General features: G+C 43.9%; 1 protein-coding gene across 1 annotated transcript in view; it reads right to left on the reverse strand.

The window, feature by feature from the left end:
- Positions 1-24,768, reverse strand: part of wnt6b (wingless-type MMTV integration site family, member 6b) — a 136,934-nt gene that overhangs the window by 25,870 nt on the left and 86,296 nt on the right. Inside the window, exon 3 of the mRNA XM_072262368.1 lies at positions 21,902-22,203. Coding sequence (XP_072118469.1) covers positions 21,902-22,203 — 302 coding nt within the window. The remainder of the gene's footprint in view (positions 1-21,901; positions 22,204-24,768) is intronic.

Here is a 24,768-nt window from a genome sequence, read left to right on the forward strand (position 1 = left end):
ATTGGGCTTACAAGAGACTGCAGATGCTGGAATGTGGAGTAGCAAACAATCTGCTGGAGGAAGTCAGCAAGTTAAGCTGCAATTGCGGAGTGAAAAAGGGACTGCCGATGTTTCAGGCTGAAACCCAGTATCAGCAGTGTGGATTATGATGCAGGGTTTACCCTGGAAAGCTGAAGCTTTATAATGCATTGGTCAGACAGCACGTAAAATATGATGAGCAGTTCCCAGGAAAGGATGTGTTGGCATTGTAGAGGATCCAGAAAAGGCTCACGAGAACGATTCCAGGAATGAAAGGAGATGAATGTTTGATGGCTCTGGCCATGTTCCTGCTGCAGTTTAGAGGAGTGGTGGTGCTGGAGGTGGAAATCTTATTAAAACCTATTGAATTTTAAAAGGCCTAGATAAAGTGGATGTGGAGAAGATGTTTCCAATGAAGGGGGGAGTCTAGGTGCAGAGAGCACAGCCTCAGAAAAGAGGGACATCGCTTTAGTACAAAGATGGGGAGGAATTTCTTTAGCTACAGGGTGATGAATCTGTGGAATTCAATGCCACAGGCAGCTGTGGTGGTCAAGTTATTGAGTATATTTAATAAAGGGAGGTTGATAGGTTCTTGATTAGTAAGGGTGTCAAAAGGGTTACAGAGAGAAGACAAGAGAATGGGGTTGTAGAGGATAATTAATCAGCCATAATAGAATAGATAGGCAGGCTCAATGGGCTGACTGGCTTAATTCTGCTCCTATACTTATGGTCTAATGCCCTGATGGAAACATCAACAATTCTTCTCCCCCACAGATGCTGCTTGACCTGCTAAGTTCTTCTAGCGGTAAAATTGGGGTCTTGCTTAATCAGAAACTAGCCAAGTTCAAGGGTGAATGGTGAGGCTGTGTAAGTTAGGACATAAACTGAAGCATCTCAGATACTTTGAAGACGATGCAATAAGATATTGTGACTGGCTGGTGAAATGCAGTGAGGGAGAACAGATGAGATAAGACAGGTCAGAGTTCAGCAAGGTGACTAGACATGAAAGAGTAGTCTGCACTTAATATTGTTCACTGATTACTTGTATCCATTGCCAAAAACAGCACAGATCAAAATTACAGCCTCTGTATTCAATGGAGAGACTAGTCCCCAGGCTGCCTGGATTGGAGTACATGCCTTATGAGGATAGGTTGAGCATGCTGGGGCTTTTCTTTTTGGGGCAAAGGAGGATGAGGGGTGTAAAAGATAATCAGAGGCACAGATCCAGTGGATGGCCAGAGACTTTTACTGAGGACAGCAATAGCTAATACAAGAGGGCGTAATTTTAAAGTGACTGGAAGGAATTATAGAGGGGATGCCAGAGGTACTGTATGTGTTTTACACAGAGAGCGGTGGGTACATGGAACGCCCTGCCAGGGGTGGTGGGAGAGGCGGATCCATTAGAGATATTTAAGAGACACTTGGGTAGGCACATGGATGACAGAAAAATGGAGGGCAGGGTGGGGGGGGGTGGGGGAGGACTGATCTTAGAGCAGATTAAAGGGTCGGCACAACATAATGGGCTGAAGGGCCTGTACTGTGCTGTAATGTTCTATGTTCCATGCTGCAGTAAATATATTTATAGATGATAGGAAGTATTTCATAATGCAGCACACAGGACAGTTTTAGTGTAAAACAGCAGTATAACATACAATCAGGAATGAAGCTTCCACTGATAAGTGTATGCTTCGAATAGGGAGATAGTTCAGGTTCATTGAGAAAGGCAGACACACCCCGGGTATAAATGCCATGGATATTATAGTTTTGTAGCAGCAGAACAGAACATTACCAAGATGAAAACAATGTTAAACATAAATTAACGTAAACTTAAAATAACATAAATTATACGTAATTGACAAAACTAAATCTTAGAAAAGTCAACATCAGTGCAAGTTGAAATATCTATGAAAAATAATCAAGAAAGGCCTCCGTGACAGTATCGCATCACTCTTTCACTCCATGACAGTATTATATCTCATTATCCCTCCAGAACAGATTCCAACCTTACTGTCCCTCCGTGACAGTATCTCTCCACATTATCCCACCATGAGAGAATCCCACCACACTTTCACTCCATGGCAGTATTGTATCTCCTTATCCCTCCGCGACAATATCCAACAACATCATCCTCCATGGCACTATCCCAACACATTATCCCCTCATGACAGAATCTCATCACATTATCTCTTCATGACAAAATCTTACCACATTAACCCTCCATAACAGTGACCCAGTACACTTTTCATCCATGATAGTATCTCACCACATTATCCCTCTCTGACAGTATCTCACCAGATTATCCCTCTCTGACAGTATCTCACCGCATTATCACTCCATGACCATATCTAATCACATTATCCCTCCACAAGAGTATACGATGACACTTTTCCACCACGACAATATACCTCCACATTTTCCTGCTATGGCAGTATCCCAACACACTTTCCCTCCATGAAACTAGCCCACCACAGATTCTCTCAATGACAGTATGCCACTTGTTATCCCTCCATGAGAGTGTTCAACCACAATTTCCCTCCATATAGAATTCCACCACATTATTGCTCCATGACAGCATCCAACCGCATTATCCCTCCTTGACAGTATCCCAATGCATTATCCCACCATAGAACGTATCACGCACGTTCTTTTCATGACAGTATCCCACAACACTTTCTCTACGAGACAATTTCCCATCACATTATCCCTCCATGACAATATCTCACCACATTATCCCTCCATTACAATATCTCACCATATTATCCGTCCATTACAGAGTCACATGTCACTTTCCCACCATGACAGTATTCCTCTGCATTATTCCTCCGTGACAGTATCTCAGTACTCATTCACCCCATGAGCTTAGCCCACCACACTTTCCCTCCATGACAGTATCCCATCACGTTATCCTTCCCTGACACTATTTCACCACATTTTCCTCCATGTCAGTATCCGACCACATTATCCCTCCATGATAGTACCCTATCACAATTTTCCACCACATTATCCCTCCATTACGATATCACCAAACTTTTCCTGCACAACAGTAGCACACCACATTATCACTCTCAATCTCTCCCTGCACATCCCTTTCATGACAGTATCGCACCAAATTATCCCTCCATGACCGTATCTCCCCACTTTTCCTCTCATTGAGATTATCCACCACATTTCCCCAACATGACAGTATCCCACCTCATTATCCCTCCATGACTGTCCAATTTCACTCTCCCTCCATGACAGTATCCCACCACAATTTTCCTCCTTGATAGTACAATAAGCATTCTTAACAACACTGTCAACCTGTGTAGCAGCTTTGAGTGTTCTATGGACATGGACCTCAAGATCTTGTTGATCCTCCACACTGCCAAGAGTCATACCATTAATATTACATTCTGTCTTCAGATTTGACCTACCAAAATGAACCACCTCACACTTATCTGGATTGAACTCCACATGCCACTTCTCAGCCCAGTTCTGCATCCTAGTGATGTCCCACTGTAACCTCTGACAACCCTCCAGACTATCCCACACACCCCCAACCTTTGTGTCATCAACAAACTTACCAACTCATCCTTCTACTTCCTCACCTAGGTCATTTATAAAAATCACAGAAAGGTTGGGTCCCAGAACAGATCTCTGCAGAACACCACTCACTGGTCACCGCTCTCCATGCAGAATACGAACCATCTACAACCACCCTGTGCCTTCTGTGGACAAGCCAATTCTGGATCCACAAAGTAAGGTATCTTTGGATTCCATGCCTCATTACTTTCTGAATGAGCCTCAGATGGGGAACCTTATCAAGTGCTTTACTGAGGTCCATATACACTACATTCACTGCTCTACCTTCATCAATGTGTTTCATTTCATCCTCAAAGAATTCAATCAGGCTTGTAAGGCATGACCTGCCTTTGACAAAACCATGCTGACTATTCCTAATCAGTCTATGTCTCTCCAAATGCTCATAAATCCTTCCTCTCAGGATCTTCTCCAACACTGAAGTAAGACTCACCGGTCTATAATTTCCTGGGTTAGCTCTACTCCCTTTCTTGAACAAGGGAACAGCGTTTGCAGCTTCCAATCCTCTGGTACTTCTCCGATCCCTATTGATGATGCAAAGATCATCACCAGGGGCTCAGCAATCTCCTCTCTTGCTTCCCACCGTAGCCTGGGGTACATCTCGTCCAGTCCCGGTGACTTAGATAGGTACATGGAGCTTAGAAAAATAGAGGGCTATGAGCTAGGGAAATTCTAGGCAGTATCTAGAGTAGGTTACATGGTCCGCACAACATTGTGGGCTGAAGGGCCTGTAATATGCTGTAGATTTCTATGTTTCTATGTTTTATCCAACTTAATACCTTTCAAAAGCTCCAGCACATCCTCTTTCTTAACGTCTATACATTCAGAGTTTCAGACCACTGTAAGTCATCCCCACAATTGCCAAGGTACTTTTTACTGGTGAATACTGAAGCAAAGTATTTATTAAGTACCTCTGCTACCTTCTCTGGCTCCATGCACATGTTTCCACTCTCGCTTCTGATTTGTTCAATTCTCACACGGCTCATCCTCTTGCTCTTCACAGACTTGTAGAATGCCTTGGGGTTTTCCTTATCCTGCTTGCCAAGGCCTTCTCATGGCCCCTTCTAGCTCTCCTAATTTCATTCTTGAGCTCCTTCCTGGCACCCTTGTAATTTTCTAGAGCACTAGCAGTACCTAGTTTATTGATTCTTTCATAAACTTTTCTTCTTAACTAGATTTTCCACATCCTTTGTACACTATTGTTCCTTTCCATGCCTCAATGGAACATATCTATGCAGAACTCCGTGCAAATTTTCCCTGAACATTTGCCACATTTCTGCCGTGCATTTCCCTAAGAACATCTGTTCCCAGTTTATGTTCCCAAGTTCCTGCCTAATAGCATCATATTTCCCCCACCCTAATTAAATGTTTTCCCAAATTGTCTGTTCTTATCCCTCTCAGCTCCATGGTAAAGGAGATAGAGTTGGGCTCACTACCTCCAAAATGCTCTCCCACTGACAGATCTGACACCTGACCAGGTTCGTTTCCCAATACCAGATCAAGTACAGCCTCTCCTCTAGTTGGTTTATCTACATATTGCATCAAGAAACCTTCCTGAACACACCTAACAAACTCCACCCCATCTAAACCCTTTGCTCTAAGGAGATCCAAGTTAATATTGGGAAAGTTAAAATCACCCATCATGACAACCCTATTATTATTGCTCCATTTCAGAATCTACCTCCCTTTCTGCTCCTGGATGTCTCTATTACTATTGGGGGGTCTATAAAAAACACCCAGTAGAGTTATTGCCCCCTTCCTGTTTTTGACTTCCACCCACAATGACTTATTTGCCAATCCCTCCATGACTCCCTCCTTTTCTGTAACCATGATACTATCCCTGATCAGCAGTGCCACACCTCCATCTCTTTTGCCTCCCTCCCTGTCCCTTCTGAAACATCTAAAGCCCAGCACACTCAGCAGCCATTCCTGCCCCTGAGACATTCAGTTCTCTATAATAGCCACAACACCATAGTTCCACGTATTGATCCGAGCTCTAAATTCATCTGCCGTGCTTATGATACACCTTGCATTAAAACAGGCACATTTCAAACCATCTGGTTGAGCGCTTCTTTGCTCTATCATCTACCTACCCTTCCTCATAAACTCCCTACAAGCTGTCACTACCTGTGTGCCATCCTCTGTCTCTTCACTTCATTTCCCACCCCCCTATAAATCTCGTGTAAACCCTCCCCACTAGCATTAGCAATCCTCCCTCCCAGGATATTGGTTCCCCTCCAGTTCAGGTGCAACCCGTCCCATTTGTACAGGTCACCCCTTCCCCAGAAAAGGTTCCAATGATCCAAGAACTTGAAACCCTGCCCCCTGCACGATCTCCTCAGCCACTCATTCATCTGCGCTATCTTCCTGCTCTGATCTTCCCTAGCTCATTGCACTGGGAGTAATCTGGAGATTACCACCCTGGAGGTCCTCCTCTTCAGCCTCCTGCCTCACACCCTAAAATTACTGCACAGGACCTCTGCCCCTCTCCTGCCTATGTCATTAGTACCAATATGTACTACAACGTCTGGCTGCTCACCCTCCCCTTCAAGAATATTCTGCAACTGATCAGAGACATCCTGGACCCTGGTCCCCGGGAGGCAACACACTATCCTGGCATCTCTTTTGCTTCCACAGGATCTCCTATCTGTCTCATTAACTATCGAGTGCTCTATGAGTATTGCTCTGCCTGATTTCACCCTACCCTTCTGAGGCTCAGAGCTGATCACAGTGCTATTGGTCTGGTTGCTGCTGCCTTGCCCAGATAGGTCAACCCCTCATCAGTATCCAAAGGGGTATACCTGTAGCTGAAGGAAATGGCCATAGGGGGAACCCGCACTGACTTCCTCTCTCAGAGTTCACCCATCTACTCCTCAAATTCTGCACTCTGGGTGTAACCACCTGCTCAAAAGTCGTATCTATCAATTGTTCTGCCTCCCCGATGATCCTAAGTTCATCCAACTCCAGCTCCATCTCCTTAATGGGGTCTTTCAGGAGCTGGAGTTGGCTGCACTTCCCACAAGAGTAGTCATCAGGGAGACTACCTGGTTCCATGAATTCCCCCATCCTACAGGAGGAGCATTCCACTGCCATATCTGCCATCCTGCCTTCACTCTACAATGGGCAACCAAGACCAAATCTTCCAACCTGTTTCTTTGGCCTCAGCCTCTTCTCGTCAAAGCCTCTTGAGTCAAAGCCTGATGCTCGTACTCTCACTGCTGGCTCACTTCCAACAATGGCTGCCCCATTTGCCCCTGCTGTACTTTTATTTAATTCGCAGTGCTTTGCTCCTGACGCTGATTAGACCTCCGGAATGTCTGAACACCCGCAAAGCGCTCCTAGTTTCACCAACCTGCGAGTGGCCTCTTCAAGTGCTCTGCTCCCAACAGTGATTGGACCTCTGGAATCCCAACACACCTTTCCCTCCATTTTAGTATCCCACCACATCATCCATCCATGTCAGTATCTCTCCTCACTTCCCTTCCATGACAGTATCTCATCACAATTTTCCACCATGACAGTATCTTACCAAACTTTCACTGCGTGAGAGTAGCACACCACATTATCCCTCCATCACAGCATATCCCCACATTATCCCTCCATGACAGTATCCCACTACACATTCCCTCCATGGGATGTGGCCACCACACTTTCCCACCAGGACAGGATCCCACATTATCTCTACATGACAGTATCCTGCCACACTTTCCCTCCAATGCAGTATCCCACCCCATAGTCCCTCCATGACAGTATCCCACCATATTATCCCTCCATGAGATTTTCTGACCACATTATCCCTCTGTGACAGCATCTACCATTCTTTCCCTCCATGATAATATCTAACCACACTTTCCCTCCATGACAGTATCCCACCATGAGATTTTCTGACCGCATTATCCCTCCGTGACAATATCTACCATTCTTTGATAATATGATAATATCTAACCACACTTTCCCTCCATGATAGTATCCCACCACATTATCTCTCCTTGACAGTATCTCCCCACACATTCCCTCCATGTGAGCATTCCATGACATTATCTCTCGATGACTGTATCCCAACACGTAATCTCTGCATGTCAGTGTCTCACCAGATTTCCATGCATGATGGTATCTCCCCACATTGTTCCTCCATCACAGTATCCCACCACATTATCCATCCAAGACAGTATCTGACCACAATATCCCTCCATGACAGTATCCAACACATTTTTATTCCATCTTCTGTCCATGGCTGCATCCCAGCACATTTCCCCCCAATGACAGTATCCCACAGGAAATTCCCTCCATGACTGTATCCCCGCATGCGATCAGTTCGTGACTGTATCCCGCCACATAATCCCTTCATGACATTAATCCACCATACGTACCCTCCATAACTGTATCCTACCACATTATCCGTCTATAACAGTGCTTTCCCTCCATGATAGCATCACACCATATGTTCCCTCCATGACAATATCCCATCACAATTTCCTGCATGACAGTAACCAGGCAGACGTTACTTTCATTACAATATCCCACCATACTTTCCTTCAATACAGTATCCCTCCACATTTCCTTCCTGTCTATGACAGTATCTCACCACATTATCATTCCATGACAGTATCCCACATCATGATACCTCCATGTCCATATCCAACCTCACATTCCCTCTATGACAGTTTCCCACCACAATTTCTCTCCATGACAGTACCTCGCTGCTCATTCCCTTCATGAGCTTGGCCCACCACACTTTCCCACCATTACAGTCTCCTTCCAAACTTTCCCTGCAAGACAGTAAAACACTACCTATCCCTTCACGACAGTATCTCCGCACACTTTACTTCCACGACAGGATCTCATTACACTTTATCTCCACAACAGTATCCCACCAAACTTTCTCCCCATGACAATATCCCCCAAACTTCCCTTCCATGACAGTATCCCACTTCACTCTCCTTAGCATCAGCACCAGGAAACTGATGAAAGTAGGAAATGTAAAATTTCGAAGTTTGCCAAAAGAAAATCTATACTACAATGGAGACACATAAGCTAGTACTCATTTTTAACCTATCCTTCAAATCTTCCTTCGTAAATTAGGTAGTGGACGATTCAAAATCAAATTATCTGCAGAATGAATAATGTGTGCTGTAAAGTGCCTGTTGTGCCAGCAGAACTCAGCGCCTGCAGGCATCTTGGGCCAGACTGTGCACCTTTGTAGGAAATGAAATAGGAATTGGATGAGACTCTGGTTAATATTCTTAAGATTCAACAAATGTAATAGGAACCAAACTAACTATTCTCAAGTCCCTGGGCATACTTTCCTTTCACTCAGCACAATTTTGGCACGTACCTGTCGACCCTGACCAGTTTTTCATGATGCACCATAGAAACCATTCTGTCTGGAAGCACCATGGCTTAGTGCGACAACTGCTCCACGCATGACTGCACGAAATTGCAGAGCATTGTGGATACACATCATGAAAACCAGCATCCCCACTGTCCATACTTCTCGCTGCCTCAGTAAAAGCAGCTAGCGTGTTCAAAAACGCCACCCACCCCAGACATTCTCTCTTCTCCCCCGCCAATTTGGCAGAAGCAGCAAGGGCCTGAAAGCACATACCACCAGACTGAAGAACATCTTCCACACTGCTGTTATAAGGCTATTAAATAATTCCCTTGTACAATAAGATGGGTTCTTGACCTGAGAATCTACCTCGTTATGATCTTGCAACTTATTGTTTACCCACACTGCACTTTTTCTATCACTATTGCATTTTATTCTGCATCGTTATTGCTTTACCACAGTGCACAGTGTAATGAATTGATCTGTATGAAAAGCATGCAAGACAAGCAATTCTCTGTATCTCCAATTCCAACACCCTAACTACCCCCCATTACCAATGTCCAGCAATCTGTACAAAATTTCTAATTGTTTCCCTAATAATAAAGAGAATTTGCATTCATACACTCAGTAGCCACTTTATTATTTACCTCCTGTACCTAATAAAGTGGCCTATAAGTGTATTTTTGTGGTCTTCTGCTGCTGAAGCCCATCCCCCTCAGGTCGTGAGTTCAGAGGTGCTCTTCTGCACACCACTGTTGTAGCACTGGGTTATTTGAGTTACTGTTGCCCTCCTGTCAGATTGAACCAGTCTAGCCATTCTCTTCTGTTGTGTGTGAAAATCCCAGGAGATCAGCAGTTTCTGAGATACTCAAACCACCCCGTCTGGCACCAACAATCATTCCATGGTCAAAGTCACTTAGATCACATTTCTTCCCCATTCTGAAGTTTTGTCTGAACAACAACTGAACCCGTTGACCATGTCTGCATGTTTTTATGCATTGGGCCACTGTCACGTGATTGGCTGATTAGATATTTGCATTAATGAGCAGGTGTGCAGTGTACCTAATAAAGTGGCCACTGACTGTATATCACCTGCTGGGTCCTCAAGATGTCCTAAGATACCTGACAGCTAAAGAAATGATCTGAAGTGTGGTTATAAACATTAGGAATCGTGCCATTATAGCAATACTGGTACACGTGGCGTGCAGTCAGCACAATCGCTTTACAACACCAGCGATCACCGATCGGGATTTGATTCCCACCGCTGTCTGTCGGGAGTGTCCGTGTTCTTCTTGTGACTGCGTGGGTTTCCTCTGGGTGCTCTGGTTTCCTCCCATATTCCAAAGACATGCATGTTAGTAGATTGATTGGTCACATGGGTGTAATGGTGTGTCACAGGCTCAGGACAGAAGGACCTGTAACCATGATGAATCTCTAAATTTCTAAATAAAAACAATAAATAAATTCTGATTGGAATCAGGGAGAAAATAGCAGAGACCTTAGCATTGATATAAAGAGGGCCTTGATGTGCAAGTTCGCAGCTTGCTGAAAAGTGATGTCTGAACAAGTGGTGACCCTAGAGGGCTTGACCCCAGCATATACTTGGTTGTTAACAACATTTTACTCTGTGTTTCAATGTGTATGTGATATATGAATCTGAATGTGAAAGTAGCTACAGAGGTGGGTATGATAGTGAAGTAGGCCTTTGGTATGCTTGCTTTCATAGGCAAAAAAAATCTATATTAAAGTTGATCCTCATATTGCAGCTGTACAAAACATTGATTAGAAGGCATTTAGGGTATTGTGTACAGATTAACTTGCAGGTTGAGTCAGTGGTAAGGAAGGCAAAAGTCATTTTAGTGTTCATTTCTAAAGGACTAAAATAGAAAAGCAAAGTTGTAATGCTGAGGCTTTAAATGACATTTGTCAGACCACACTTGGAGTATTGTGGGCAGTTTTTAAAAAAGGATGCACTGGCATTGAAGAGGGCCAGAAAAGTTTCACAAGAATGATCCCAGAAATCAAAGAGTTAACATCTGAGGAGGGTTTTATAGCTCTGGACCTGTACTCGCTGGAGCTTAGAACAGTAAGGTAGAATTCTCATTGAAGCTCATCGAATATTGAAAGGCCTGGATAAAGTGGGTGTAGAGAAGATGTTTTCTATAGTGGGAGAGTCTATGACCAGATGGCAGGCTCTCTGAATAAAATTACATCTCCTTAGAATAGAGATGAGGAGGAATTTCTATAGCCAGGGGGTGGGGAATCTGTGGAATTCATTGCCACAGGTGGCTGTGGAGGCCAGTTCATCGGGTATATTTAAAGTGGAGGTTGAAAGATTCTTATTTAGTAAATATGTCAAAGGTTACAGGAAGAAGGCAGGAAAATATGGTTGAGAGGGATAATAAATCAGACAATAATGAAATGGAAGAGCAGACTTGATGGGCTGAATGGCCTAATTCTGCTCCTCAGATTATTGTCAGAGTACAGGAAGGGTGTAGTAGCAATGGAGAGTGTGCAGAAGAGATTCAGCACAATGTTGTTTGGAATGGAGGGCTGACATAATGAGAGATTGGATAGGCTGAGCTTATTCTCACAGCAGTGAAGGGCTTGAAGGGTGACCATAACCATAAAGCTGTTTATAAAATTACGAGTGGCATAGATAGTATTGATTGTGAGAATATTATTCCCAAGGCAAGGGATTCTGGAATGAGAGGACATCAGATTAAGGCAAGAGAGAAGAAACTTAAAGGAGATGTGAGAGGTAAGTTTTTCACACAGAGCATGGTGGTTATTGGGACAATCTATCAGAGGGTGTAGGGGAGGCAGATATAATTAGAGATTAAAGATTAGCTTTATTTGTCATGTATATTGAAACCTACAGTGAAAAGTATCACTTTGTAGCAATGACCAGCACAGTCCAAGGGTCGTGCTGGAGGCAGCTCACGAGTGCTGCTGTGCTTCAGGTGCCAATGCAAAATGCCCACAAGTTACTAATACCAACCAGTACATTTGATGAACGTGAGAGGAAACTGGAGTACTTGGAGGAAACCCACTTAGTCACGGAGAGAACATACAAATAATTGCGCTAGCTGCTTTGCTACCATGCCACCCTTTCACTCCTGTAAGATTCTGTAAGTTACAAAATCAGCAAGTGATCATTCAAAACTGTGATGGCAAACAATGGACAATTAGAAATTGTGAAACTTTTGATAATGTCCTTGTTAACGGTGACATCCTGCAAGACAGTTAATGAAGCTACTTCTTCTCCTTCTACTTTTAACTATACACTACTACTACATCTGTGTGCAACTGGAGCCCGTGGTTTACATTTTGATACTGTGTTTTTGGGCCGACTGAGTCATCTGGTGCTTTTGCTGTCTCTGAGGAATTTCTGTGTGTTTGAGAACGGAGCATGCGGCCTAATGGCAGGGTGCAAACCCACGATCGGTTCCATTACTCAGTGTTTTCGCCAACTAAAGTGTCGATCAATATTGAAATCAAAGAGGATGAGAGTGGAAGGCAAGCAGGTGTTCAGCACTGTCTGCCTGCATTCGATGGATCTCCCTCTCCCTCTCACTCGCTTCTGCCGGAGGAAGGTACAGGAATCTTGGGTCTTGGGCAAGGTTTGGTTGGTGCGGTTTGAGGATTGGTCTTGTTTTTCTAGAAGATTCTGTAGTTCAAGTTACAAGTCTTTCTGATGTACAGTTACACCATTTTTATTGCTCTATTGTGCGATTTTGATCAGGGCATTTTGAACTGAATTGAACTAAGCTGAATATTCCTGGACTGTTTCAAGGACTCTGTGGTTTGATATTCTGTGTGTGATTCATTTGTTTTTTGCCAGTTGCATGATTTATTCCCTTGTTATACATTGGGGGTTTGATGTTTGTCTTTGAACGGTTTCCATGGTGTTTCTTTGTTTTGTGACTGCCTGTGGAAGGACAAATCTTCGGGTTGTATCCTGCATGTATACTTTGATAATAAATGTAGTTTGAATCTTTGAATCAAATTATTTTAAAATGCACTTGGAGAGGTACATAGAACATTACAGCGCAGTACTACTCCACAATCATCCTAACTCTACACGGCCCATAACCCTCCATTTCTCTTACATCTTTATGCCTATCTAAGTCTCTTAAATGTTCCAGTGTACTTGGATTGGAAAGTCAGGAGTCTGTGCAGTTGCTGGAAATCTTCAGCATACACACAAAATGCTGGAGGAACTCAGCAGGTCAAACAGCATCTATAGAGAGGGACTACTGATTCCCCTGGCAATGAACTCCATCCCTTTGAAGGGGTCTTGGCCTGAAACATCTCCATAGATGCTACTTGAGCTGGTGAGATTCTCCAGCATTTTGTGTGTGTTGTAGAGAGATATGTTTCTAATGCAGATAAATGTGATTAGTGGAGATTGACATCCTGGTCAGCATGGATGAGGAGGGCTGAGGGCCTTGTTTCAGTCCTGTAAAACACTGTGCATTACAATATTGGGGGGTGGGTGATCATTGAAAACTGGCTGCAGACAATGGACAGTTGGGGAGAGTTATAGAGCCATAGAATGCTACAGGACAGAAACAGGTTATTCAGCCCAACCAACACACACAAAATGCAGGAGGAACTCAGCAGGCCAGGCAGCACCTATGAAAAAGAGTACAGTCAATGTTTCGAGAGAGACCTTTCAGCAGGACCCATCTAGTCCATACCAAACTATAATTCTTCCTAATCGCTTCGATCTGCATCCAGACCATAGCCTTCCACCCCCCTTGTGTACCTATCTGAATTTCTCTTGAATGTTGAAATCAAACCTGTATCCACCAATTCTGCTAGCAGTTCATTCCACACTCTGAGTGAAGTTCACCCTCATGTTTCCACTAAACAGTTCACCTTTCACCCTTAACCCATGACCTCTAGCTCTATGCTCACCCGACCTCAGTCTGACACCCGGAGCTGGAATAGTATCGCTCTAACCGCTACACTACTGTGGTGCCCCACGGTGTGCCTGATTGAGTTGTACCTTCCTTCTTGCCCTGCTGTCTGTGTTCCACTTGCAGAGATTTTAGTGTCTTTCTTTTCCAATCTTTTATAGGGGCAGAGAACCAAGTTTCAGATGTTCTTCAAACCTTCTTCTTTGATCAAATCCTTGGCCATCTTCCCAAAAGCTACTTACATGCTTCAGCGCCAATCTATCTTTGATAACACTCACATGAAGTGCCTTAAGCAGATCTGCTTGTTAAAATCACTATGTAAATGATCATTTATAAATTATCATTTTATAAAGCTCCTAGTGGTTTTTATAAATGACTTGGATGAGGAAGTGGAAGGCTGGGTTAGTAAGTTTGCAGAAGACTCTAAGCTTGGCGGTCTTGTGGATAGTGTAGAACATTGTCATAGGTTATAACAGGACATTGACAGGATGCAGAGCTGGGCTGAGAGCTGGCATATGGAGATCGATCCAGAGAAGTGTCAAGTGATTCACTTTAGAAGGTTGAATCTGAAGGCAAAATATAGGGTTAATGGCAGAATTCTTGGCAGTGTGGAGGAACAGAGGGAACTTGGTTGATGCACAAGTTGATAGGGTGGTTAAGCTGAATGGTGTGCTGACTTTCATTAGCAAGGGATTGAGCTCAAGAGCCAAAAGGTAACGTTGCAGCTCTATAAAAGTCTTCTTAGACCATACTTGAAATACTGTATTCAGTTCTGGTCCGCTCATTATCGGAAGGATGTGGAAGCATTAATGAAGGTGCAGCCTACCAGGTGCTTCCTGGACTGGAGAGTGTGAGCTAGGGCCTTTCGCTTTGGAGTGGAGGAGGATGAGAGGTGACTTGATAGAGGTGCACAAGATGATAGAGTGGACAGCTAGGACCTTTCCTCCAGCTTGGAAATGGCTGATTGGAGGAAAGCATTGGGGATGGGGGATGTCAGAGGTAAGGTTTTACACAGTGCTGCCAGAGATGGTAGTAGAGGCAGATACAGTAGAGATAGCAAGAGACTTCTAGATAGGTACATAGGTGAAAGAAAAATGGAGGGCTATGGGGGAAGGAAGAGTTTGCTTGATCTTAGAGTAGGTTAAAGTACTGACATAAAGTTGCAGACTGAAGGGCCTGTACTGTTCTATGTTCTCTGTTCGATATGTTAGACCTCTGTGGAGATCACTTGGTGGGGAAAAGTGGCTTGTTACTCTTATAGAGGCTGAATAGTTTGAGCAACTGTGGACCCGCTGTGTCTCTACTCATTATTCCATTCCCTCAAGGGAAGGAGACGTTGTTTCAGTGAAACTTTCCAAGAAGAGTAGAGCAACATGTACATAATGGGCCCTGAAGGTAATGCAGCAGAACTCCCAAGATATTAATCTAGCATTAACAGCCCTACATTATTCAGTGCTGACTGGCTGCATTCCTTGGATGACATTAGCATGGCCCCATCATGTTCCATACCATGTCTGCTCATTACTGTTGAATGTTATACCCATCCCTCCTGTTCTTAATCATTTAATCATCTTCCTTTATATTTCACAGTTATAGGCAAGGAATATATTTCTGCTCATCCCTCCTCACTTCAGCTCAGTTCATTTGACCGCAACATTCCCTAGTTTCCTGCTTTTCAATGTCCCCTCCAGCAACAGTTGCCTCTTGGTGGCTTTGTTGGGTCCGAGGAGAAGTGAGAAGCATCCTTGTCCAAGTAACAAAATTGTTGGCTTGGCGAAAGTTCAAGTCAAAGTAAATATATTATCAAAATACGTGGACAGGCAGATTATTTTCCCCAAGGATGCATAATTTGAAGGTGATTGCGTTAAAGTATAGAGGAGGTTTTACACAGAGTGGAGGGTGTGTAGAGTGTCCTGCCATCAAATTTATGAATGGATAATGAACCCATGAACTACCTTACTACTTTTTCCTCTTTTTTTGCTCTCTTTTTGCATGACTTACTTGATTTAATTTATATAAAGCGTATATATTTCTTACCGTAATTTATAGTGTTATTTATTATTATACATTGTGATGTACTCCTGCCGCAAAACAACAAATTTCATGACATATGCCAATGATATTAAACCTGACTCTGATTCTGGTTCAGGGGTGATGGCAGAGGCAAATACATGAGGAACTTAAGAAACTCTTAGATAGTCACATGGATGATAGAAAATGGAGGGCTATGTCAGTGGTTAGATTGATCTCAGAGTAGGTTAAAAAGTCGACACAAACTGTGGGCTGAAGGTATTGTACTGTGCTGTGGTATTCCATGGTCTATGTTTTTAAAATCCTATCATTTTCAGATGTAAATGAGGACAGTTGCTGAAGGTACAGGGTGGTGGGGACCCTCTTCCAATCGCGAGTATAAGGATTACCCTAGCATCTACTACTACTTGTGAGAAGGAGTTCCGAGGTGCCACCAACCTTAGTGTACATTCTCACTTTACTGCTTCGAGCCCTGGCTCAATTCTTTTACCTTCTGCCCCTAAGTCCAGGGAAATATTTCATCTCCATCCAGTCAGCCAACTCTCCCAAAAAAGTTCCAATCAACTCACCCTTTTACCTTCAAAATACCCAAGAATACTACCTTAATTTCTTAAATTTCATCAGAATTCATCTTCAGTATCCAAAGTATCTTTCAGTACTCCTCCTATGGTCAAACCATCCCACCTATACCGTAGTGTCAGCCACTGCTCACACAATATCCTGGTGTCCTTGGAGAAGCTATAGAACACAGACGCAAGAGATTCTGAAGATTTGGGAATAGACAATAGACAATAGGTGCAGGAGTAGGCCATTCGGCCCTTCGAGCCAGCACCGCCATTCACTGTGTTCATGGCTGATCATCCACAATCAGTATCCAGTTCCTGCCTTATCCCCATAACCTTTGATTCCGCTACCCATCTCTTTCTTGAAAGCATCCAGAGAATTGGCCTCCACTGCCTTCTGGGGCAGAGCATTCCACATATCCACCAGTCTCTGAGTGAAAAAGTTTTTCCTCAACTCCGTTCTAAATGGCCTACCCCTTATTCTTAAACTGTGACCTCTGGTTCTGGACTCACCCATCAGCGGGAACATGCTTCCTGCCTCCAGTGTGTCCAATCCCTTAATAATCTTATATGTTTCAATAAGATCCCCTCTCAGCCTTCTAAATTCCAGAGTATACAAGCCCAGTCGCTCCAATCTTTCGACATATGACAGTCCCGCCATCCCGGGAATTAACCTTGTGAACCTACGCTGCACTCCCTCAATAGCAAGAATGTCCTTCTTCAAATTTGGAGACCAAAACTGCACACAGTACTCCAGATGTGGTTTCACCAGGGCCCTGTACAGCTGCAGAAGGACCTCTTTGCTCCTATACTCAATTCCCTTTGTTATGAAGGTCAGCATGCCATTAGCTTTCTTCACTGCCTGCTGTACCTGCATGCTTGCTTTCAGTGACTGATGTACAAGATCACCTAGATCTCGTTGTACTTCCCCTTTTCCTAACTTGACTCCATTTAGGTAATAATCTGCCTTCCCATTCTTACCACCAAAGTGGATAACCTCACATTTATCCACATTAAACTGCATCTGCCATGCATCTGCCCACTCACCCAGCCTGTCCAAGTCACCCTGCATTCTTATAACATCCTCCTCACATTTCACACTGCCACCCCGCTTTGTGTCATCGGCAAATTTGCTAATGTTACTTTTAATCCCTTCATCTAAATCATTAATGTATATTGTAAACAGCTGCGGTCCCAGCACTGAACCCTGAAATACCCCACTGGTCACCGCCTGCCATTCCGAAAGGGACTCGTTAATCACTACTCTTTGTTTCCTGTCAGCCAGCCAATTTTCAATCCATGTCAGTACTCTGCCCCCAATACCATGTGCCCTAATTTTGCCCACTAATCTCCTATGTGGGACTTTATTAAAGGCTTTCTGAAAGTCCAGGTACCCTACATCCACTGGCTCTCCCTTGTCCATTTTCATAGTTACATCCTCAAAAAATTCCAGAAGATTAGACAAGCATGATTTCCCCTTCGTAAATCCATGCTGACTTGGACCAATCCTGTTACTGCTATCCAAATGTGTCATAATTTCATCTTTTATAATTGACTCCAGTATCTTTCCCACCACTGACGTCAGGCTAACCTGTCTATAATTCCCTGTTTTCTCTCTCCTTCCTTTCTTGAAAAGTGGGACAACATTAGCCACCCTCCAATCCACAGGAACTGATCCTGAATCTGTAGAACATTGGAAAATGATTACCAATGCTTCCATGATTTCTAAAGCCACCTCCTTAAGTACCCTCAGGTCCCGGGGACTTATTGGCCTTCAGACCCAACAGTCTATCCAACTCCATTTCCTGCCTAATATAAATTTCCTTCAGTTCATCCATTACCCTAGGTCCTTTGGCCACTATTATATCTGGGAGATTGTTTGTGTCTTCCCTAGTGAAGACAGATCCAAAGTACCTGAAATCCAGAGAAACACACTCAAAATTTTGGAGGAACTTAGCAGATCAAACAGCATCTATAGAGAGGAATAAGCAATTGACGTTTTGGGCTGAGTCTCTTCGTCAGGACCCTTTAAAGGACTTTATATAGCACCTAGAACATATAACACAGTACACAGAGCAGGTCCTTTACTGCATGATGTCTTTGCCGAACGTGATATTGAATTAAACTATATCTCCTCTGGCTGCCCTTGATCAAATCCATCCATTTCCAGCATGTTCATGTGCCTAGATGAACACCTCAATCATATCTACTTCCAACACCCCTTTGAAAGCCCATTCCAAACACCCACCACACTCTGTGTAAAAAAAAACGCCCACACATCTTTAAACTTCCCCCCTTCCTATCACCTTAATCGCATGTCTTCCAGTATTTAATTTCAAGCCTATGAAATGATTGTGATTGTTTACTCAATCTGTGCCTCTCATAATAATCAGGACTTCCCTCAACCTCCAGAAAAAACAATCCAAGTTTGACCAACCTTTCCTTATAGCTCATACCTTCTAATCCAGGCAGTATCCTGGTAAACCTCTTCTGCACCCTCTCCAAAGCCTCCACATCCTTCCTGCAAATGGAACAGAATTACACACAGTACTCCAAGTGCAGCCTAACTGATAGCACGGTGGGACACAGTCTCAAAGTAGAGGGACGTCCCTTTAGAACTGAGATCTGGAGGAATTTCTTCAGCCAGAGGGTGGTAAACCTGTGCAATTCGTTGCTAAAGAGGACTCTGGAAGCCAAGTCTTTAAGGTAGAGATTGGTAGGTTCTTGGTTAAGAGTTATGGGGAGAAGGTGGGAGAATGGAGAGGAAGCAAAAATCATTTAACATAGAACATTACAGCACAATGCTTGCCTTTTGGTCCATGATGTTTTTCCAACATCTTAACCCGCTCTAAGATCAATCTAACCTTTTCATCCCACATAGCCCTCCATTTTTCTTTCATTAATGTGCCTACCTAACAGTTTCTTAAATGGGTCTAATTTTTCTCCTTCTGTCATCAGCCCTGGCAAAGTGTTACACACATCCCCCACTCTCTGAGTGAAAAACTTCCCTCTGATATCCCCCTTATACTTTGTTTCAATGGCCTTAAAATTACGTCCCCTCAAATTAGCAATATCTGACCTGGGCTATATAAGCAATACATACTGCTTATCTCTTGTACACCAAGTTCTCTCTCATCTCCCTTCTTTCCAAAGAGAAAAGCCCTAGCTAGCTCAACCTATGTTCACAAGATGTGCCCTATAGCAACCTTGTAAATCTCCTCAATACACTCTCCAAAGCTTCCATATTCTTCCTATAACGACCAGATTGAACAGTATATTCCAAGTGTGGTCTAACCAAGGTTTTCTTAAACCACAACATTACCTCACAGTTCTTGAACTCAGTTCCCCAACTAATGAAAGCTAACACGGCATACACCATCTTAACATGCTTATCAAGCCATGATTGAATGGCGGAGCAGACTCTATGGGCCAAAATCCCTAATTCTGTTCCTATGTCTTATGGTCAGAAGGTCATAAAGTCATAAAACACTATAGCACAGAAAGGCCCTTCAAACTACTTAGTCCATCCCAAACTATTATTCTGCACAGTCTCATCAACCTGCACCCAGACCATAGCCTTCCATACCACTCCATTCATGTACTCATCCAAACTTCTCTTAAATGTTGAAATCGAACCCACATCCACCACTTCCACCGGCAGCTCGTTCCACATTTGCGCCACTCTCTTAGTAAATAAGTTCCCCCCTCATATCCCTTTCAATATTTCAGAATCAGAATCCGGTTTATTATCACCGGCATGTGACGTGAAATTTGTTAACTTAGCAGCAGCAGTTCAATGCAATACATAATCTAGTAGAGAAAAAAATAATAATAATAAATATTTTTTAAATAATAATAAATATTTTAATAATAAATAAGTAAATGAATTATAGTATATGTATATTGAATAGATTTGAAAAGTGCAAAAACAGAAATACTGTAGATTATAAAAAAGTGAGGTAGCATCCAAGGATTCAATGTCCATTTAGGAATCGAATGGCAGAGGGGAAGATGCTGTTCCTGAATTGCTGAGTGTGTGCCTTCAGGTTTCTGTACCTCCTACCTGATGGCAACAGTGAGAAAAGGGCATGCCCTGGGTGCTGGAGGTCCTTAATAATGGATGCTGCCTTTCTGAGACACCGCTCCCTGGAGATGTCCTGGGTACTTCAGCCTTTACCCTTAACCGATGATCTCTCTTTCTAATTTTACCAAACTTCAGTGGAAAAACCTTGCTTGCACTTACCTTATCTGTACTCCTCATAATTTTGTAAACCTCTATCAAATTTCCCCTCATTCTCCTACGTTGCAGGGAATATAGTCCTAACCTATAGCTCAGGTCCTCAAGTGCAGGTAACATCCTTATAAACTTTTTCTGTACTCTTTCAATCTTATTGCTGTCTTTCCAGTAGGTAGATGACCAGAACTGCACACAAAACTCCAAATTAGATATTGCTGATATCGTATGCAACTTCAACATAACATCCCAACTCCTGTACTCAATACCGATGAAGGGTCTTGGGTTCAAATGTCGACTGTACTCTTTTCCATAGATGCTGCCTGACCTGCTGAGTCCCTCCAGCATTTTGTGCGTGTTGCTTGGATTTCCAGCATCTGCAGGATTTCTCTTGTTTGTCCTGTACTCAATACTTTGATTTCTGAAGGCCAATGTGCTGAAATCTCTAATACCGTATCTACCTGTGATGCGACATTCAAGGAATTATGGATCTGTATTCTCAGATCCCTTGCAGCTGAGGATATGTCTAACAGATTTTTATACATAAGACCATAAGACATAGGAGCAGAATTAGGTTATTTAACCCATTAAATCTACTCTGCTATTCCAACATGCCTGATTTATTATCCCTCTAATTCCCATTCTCCAGCATTCTCCCTGTAACATTTAATTCCCTTATTAATCAAGAACCTATTAACCTCTACTTTAAATATATCCAGTGATTTGGTCTCCACAGCCAAAGGTCTATGGCAGTAAATTCCACAGTTTTATCTGCCCCCACCTCCACCACGCCCCCCCCCCGTTAGTTAAAGAAATTCCTCATTTCCGTTCTAAAGAAACATCATTCTATTCTGAGGCTGTGCCGTCTGGTCCTAGACTCCCCCACTGTAGGGAACATAATCTCCACATCCACTCGATTTAGGCCTTTCAATATTCAATAAGTTATCGATGAGATTCCCCCTCATTCTCCTAAACTCCACTGAGTAGAGGACTAGAGCCATCAAAAACTCCTCGTTCATTAACTCTTTCAATCCGGGAATCATACTTGTGAACCTCCTCTGACCTTTCTTCAGCAAGAGGCCCAGAACTACTCACAATACAGCTGCAGTTAGGCTGAGATCAGGGTCTGCTTCCAGCAGGGCAGGGAACTGCATGTCTGTAAATGTACATTGTGTGCTGTCCCTATGAAAGACCACAGACAGCAGTGCCTGCGGACACTCACCAGACGCCCGGCTTCATTGTTGTGCAGGTCGACCAATGTCCTGATGTCACTCTTGCCCTTCTTCCTCCTTGCATCCATGAACTGCTTGGACTTCTCGTAGCCAAACTCCACATCATCGCCGCAGCCGCCCCACTCCCACGCGGCACCCTCGGCGCTGGAGCCCGCAGTGGGCACGGGCGGTGACCTGGTCCTGGAGCGGTCACAGCCACACTGCAGCAACTCGCCCATGCTGCAGGCCTGGGTGACGGCATGGGTCACTCCAGCTGAGGTGATGGCGTAGACGAAGGCCGTCTCTCGGATATCTGTGGTGGAGGGGTAGAAGACACAAACACAGCACCGAAGGTCAGGAGATGCAGCAAATGCATTTACAATTCATAGGGAATGCCCTCAGGCTCAACACAGGGAGGATGAGTCTCGGACCGGGGCAGAGTTTCAGAATAAGGGGCACGTTTTAAATTGAGATGAGAAGAAACTTCTTCAATTAAAAAGGACAAGGTTTAAGATGAGATGGGAAGAAAGTTCTTTTCTTGTAAGGGACAAGGTTTAAAAAGAGTTAAAAGAAATTTCTTTACTGGTAAGTGACAAGATGAGGATTTTTTTTCACTTGTAAGAGACTCATTTAGGATGAGATGAAAGGAAATGTCTTCACTCACAGGGGGCCTTAGGAATGCTCCACCCCAGAAGGCTGCATTGGGCTTGATTGCACAATTGGTATCTGGATATTAAGGGACTCGAGAAAGAGATGGTCACAGAGCCGTGGAGCAATGCAGCATGGATACTGACAGCTCCACACAGCCAGTCCATGCTGACCACAGTGCCCACACAGCTAGATCCAGTCTTCCGTTTTCATCCCATATCCTTCCGAGCCCCACTCCACAATGTACTGTACCTACCCAGGTGCTTCTTAAATATACCATTGTACCTGTCGCAGCCACTACCACTGGCAGCTTGTTTCGTAACTCGCCACCCTCAGTGAAAAAACTGCTAATCAAGTGCCTTTTAAACCTCCACCCTCTCACCCTAAACCCCTTAGTTTTAGTCTCCCCTCCATGGGGAAAAGACTGTTACCATCCACCTTACCATCCGCAACTCATAATTTTATACATTTCTATAAGGTCACCCCTCACTCGCCCATCTTCCAAGGGATGAAGATCTAGCCTGACCTATTTCTCCCTATAACTCAGGACCTCTAGTACTGACAACAGCCTTGTAAATCTTTTCTATGATCTTTTCTGCTTAACCATGTCTTTTCTAGAACAATCATAGAGTTATACAACACATAAACAGACCCTACAGCTCAACTAATCCAATTTGCCCATGTTTGACACATATCCCTCTAACCCTTTCCTATCTACGTCCATTTAGGACAGAGGTGAGAAGGGATCTCTTTAGCCAGAATGTGTAGAGTTCATTACCACAGACAGCTATGGGGCCTGTCATTCATTGGGTATATTCTAAATCAGAGGTTGATAGGTTCATGATTGGTAAGGATTTCAAAGGCTATAGGTAGAAGGCAGGAGAAAGGGCTTGAGAGGGAAAATAAATCAGCTATAATCAAATAGAAGAGCAGGCTTAATGGGCTGAATGGCCTAATTCTGCACCTATATCTTATGGTCATGTGGTCCATGTACCCATCCAAATGTCCTTTAGATGTTGTAATTTGACCCACCTCCTCCACTTCCTTTGGCAACTGGCTCCAAATGCCACCCATCCCCTCACCATCCTCTGTGTGAAAAGCTTGTTCCTCAGCAATTCTTTAAACAGATCCCCCACCCCCATCCTCACCTTAAACGTGCCCTTAAATTTAGTCTTGTGGCAATTCCAATTGCCCTCATGATATGAACCCCTCTTTCATGTCATCTCTCACCCACTTTCACTTCAGGGTAAACAGCCCCAATCTATCTGGTCTCTCCCTATAACGGTACCCGTCCGACATCCGTGTTAATCTTTTCTACATCTGTCTATATGATACGCAAGCCGGGGCAGTATGATACGGAGAGCAAGCCGTTGCCCAAGCAACAGGCTCCCCCTCTCCACGCGGCAGTTGAATCCAGGGGAATAGCAGAGAGAGGCCAATACAGTTTGGCACCAGCAGCATTGCAGAAGTTGCCAGTCATGTTGAGCTCAACATAGGACAGCCTTTGGGACTCCAACTCCGGATTTTTCCTTGAGGTTTACTTCTGAAGCCTTCCACGTGAGTAAGATTAGCCACAAGGCCGCGGAGGTTTCAGATCAGAGCTCTCCTTCTCCTAGAAGAGCTGACAAGCTCCAGCTGCCTGAAGCAACAGTTTTTAAGGCACCAGTAACCTGCCTTTACCCTTTCTCCTGTCTGTAGAAATGGTTCCACTGGGCTTAGCAGCCAAACCACATGTGAAGGCCAGGAGCTGAACTTTTAAGGAGGCTATTTGAGACACACGCCATTGGGAGCATTTAATAGATAGTGGGAGCTTGTCCCCATTCCCACCCCCGGCTATAACAACATTAAGGAACCAGAATATACAATACTCCAAGTGTGGTCTCATGAAGGCCTTACACAGTTATAACATAACATCCCAACTCTTGTACTCAGTGTCCTGGCCGATGAAGACAAGCATGCCAAACGTTTACTTCACAGTCTACCTGTATCTCCACTCCCAGGGAATCGTGCTTTTGTACTCCGATGTCTCCCTGTTCTGATGTTAGTGAATGTGGAGAAAGCTTAATGTTCTCAGCTAGCCACTCCTGCTCCTACTGGGGCAGCATGGCAGTGTACCAGTTAGTACACTGGTTTACAGTGTCAGCTGTGAGATTGGGGTTCAATTACTTGCCACGGTCTGTTTAGAGTTTCTGTGTTCTCCCCATCCACATGTAGGTTTCCTCCAGATGCT

This window comes from Mobula birostris, chromosome 6 (genome assembly GCF_030028105.1).
Source record: "Mobula birostris isolate sMobBir1 chromosome 6, sMobBir1.hap1, whole genome shotgun sequence".
Lineage (NCBI taxonomy): Eukaryota > Metazoa > Chordata > Chondrichthyes > Myliobatiformes > Myliobatidae > Mobula > Mobula birostris.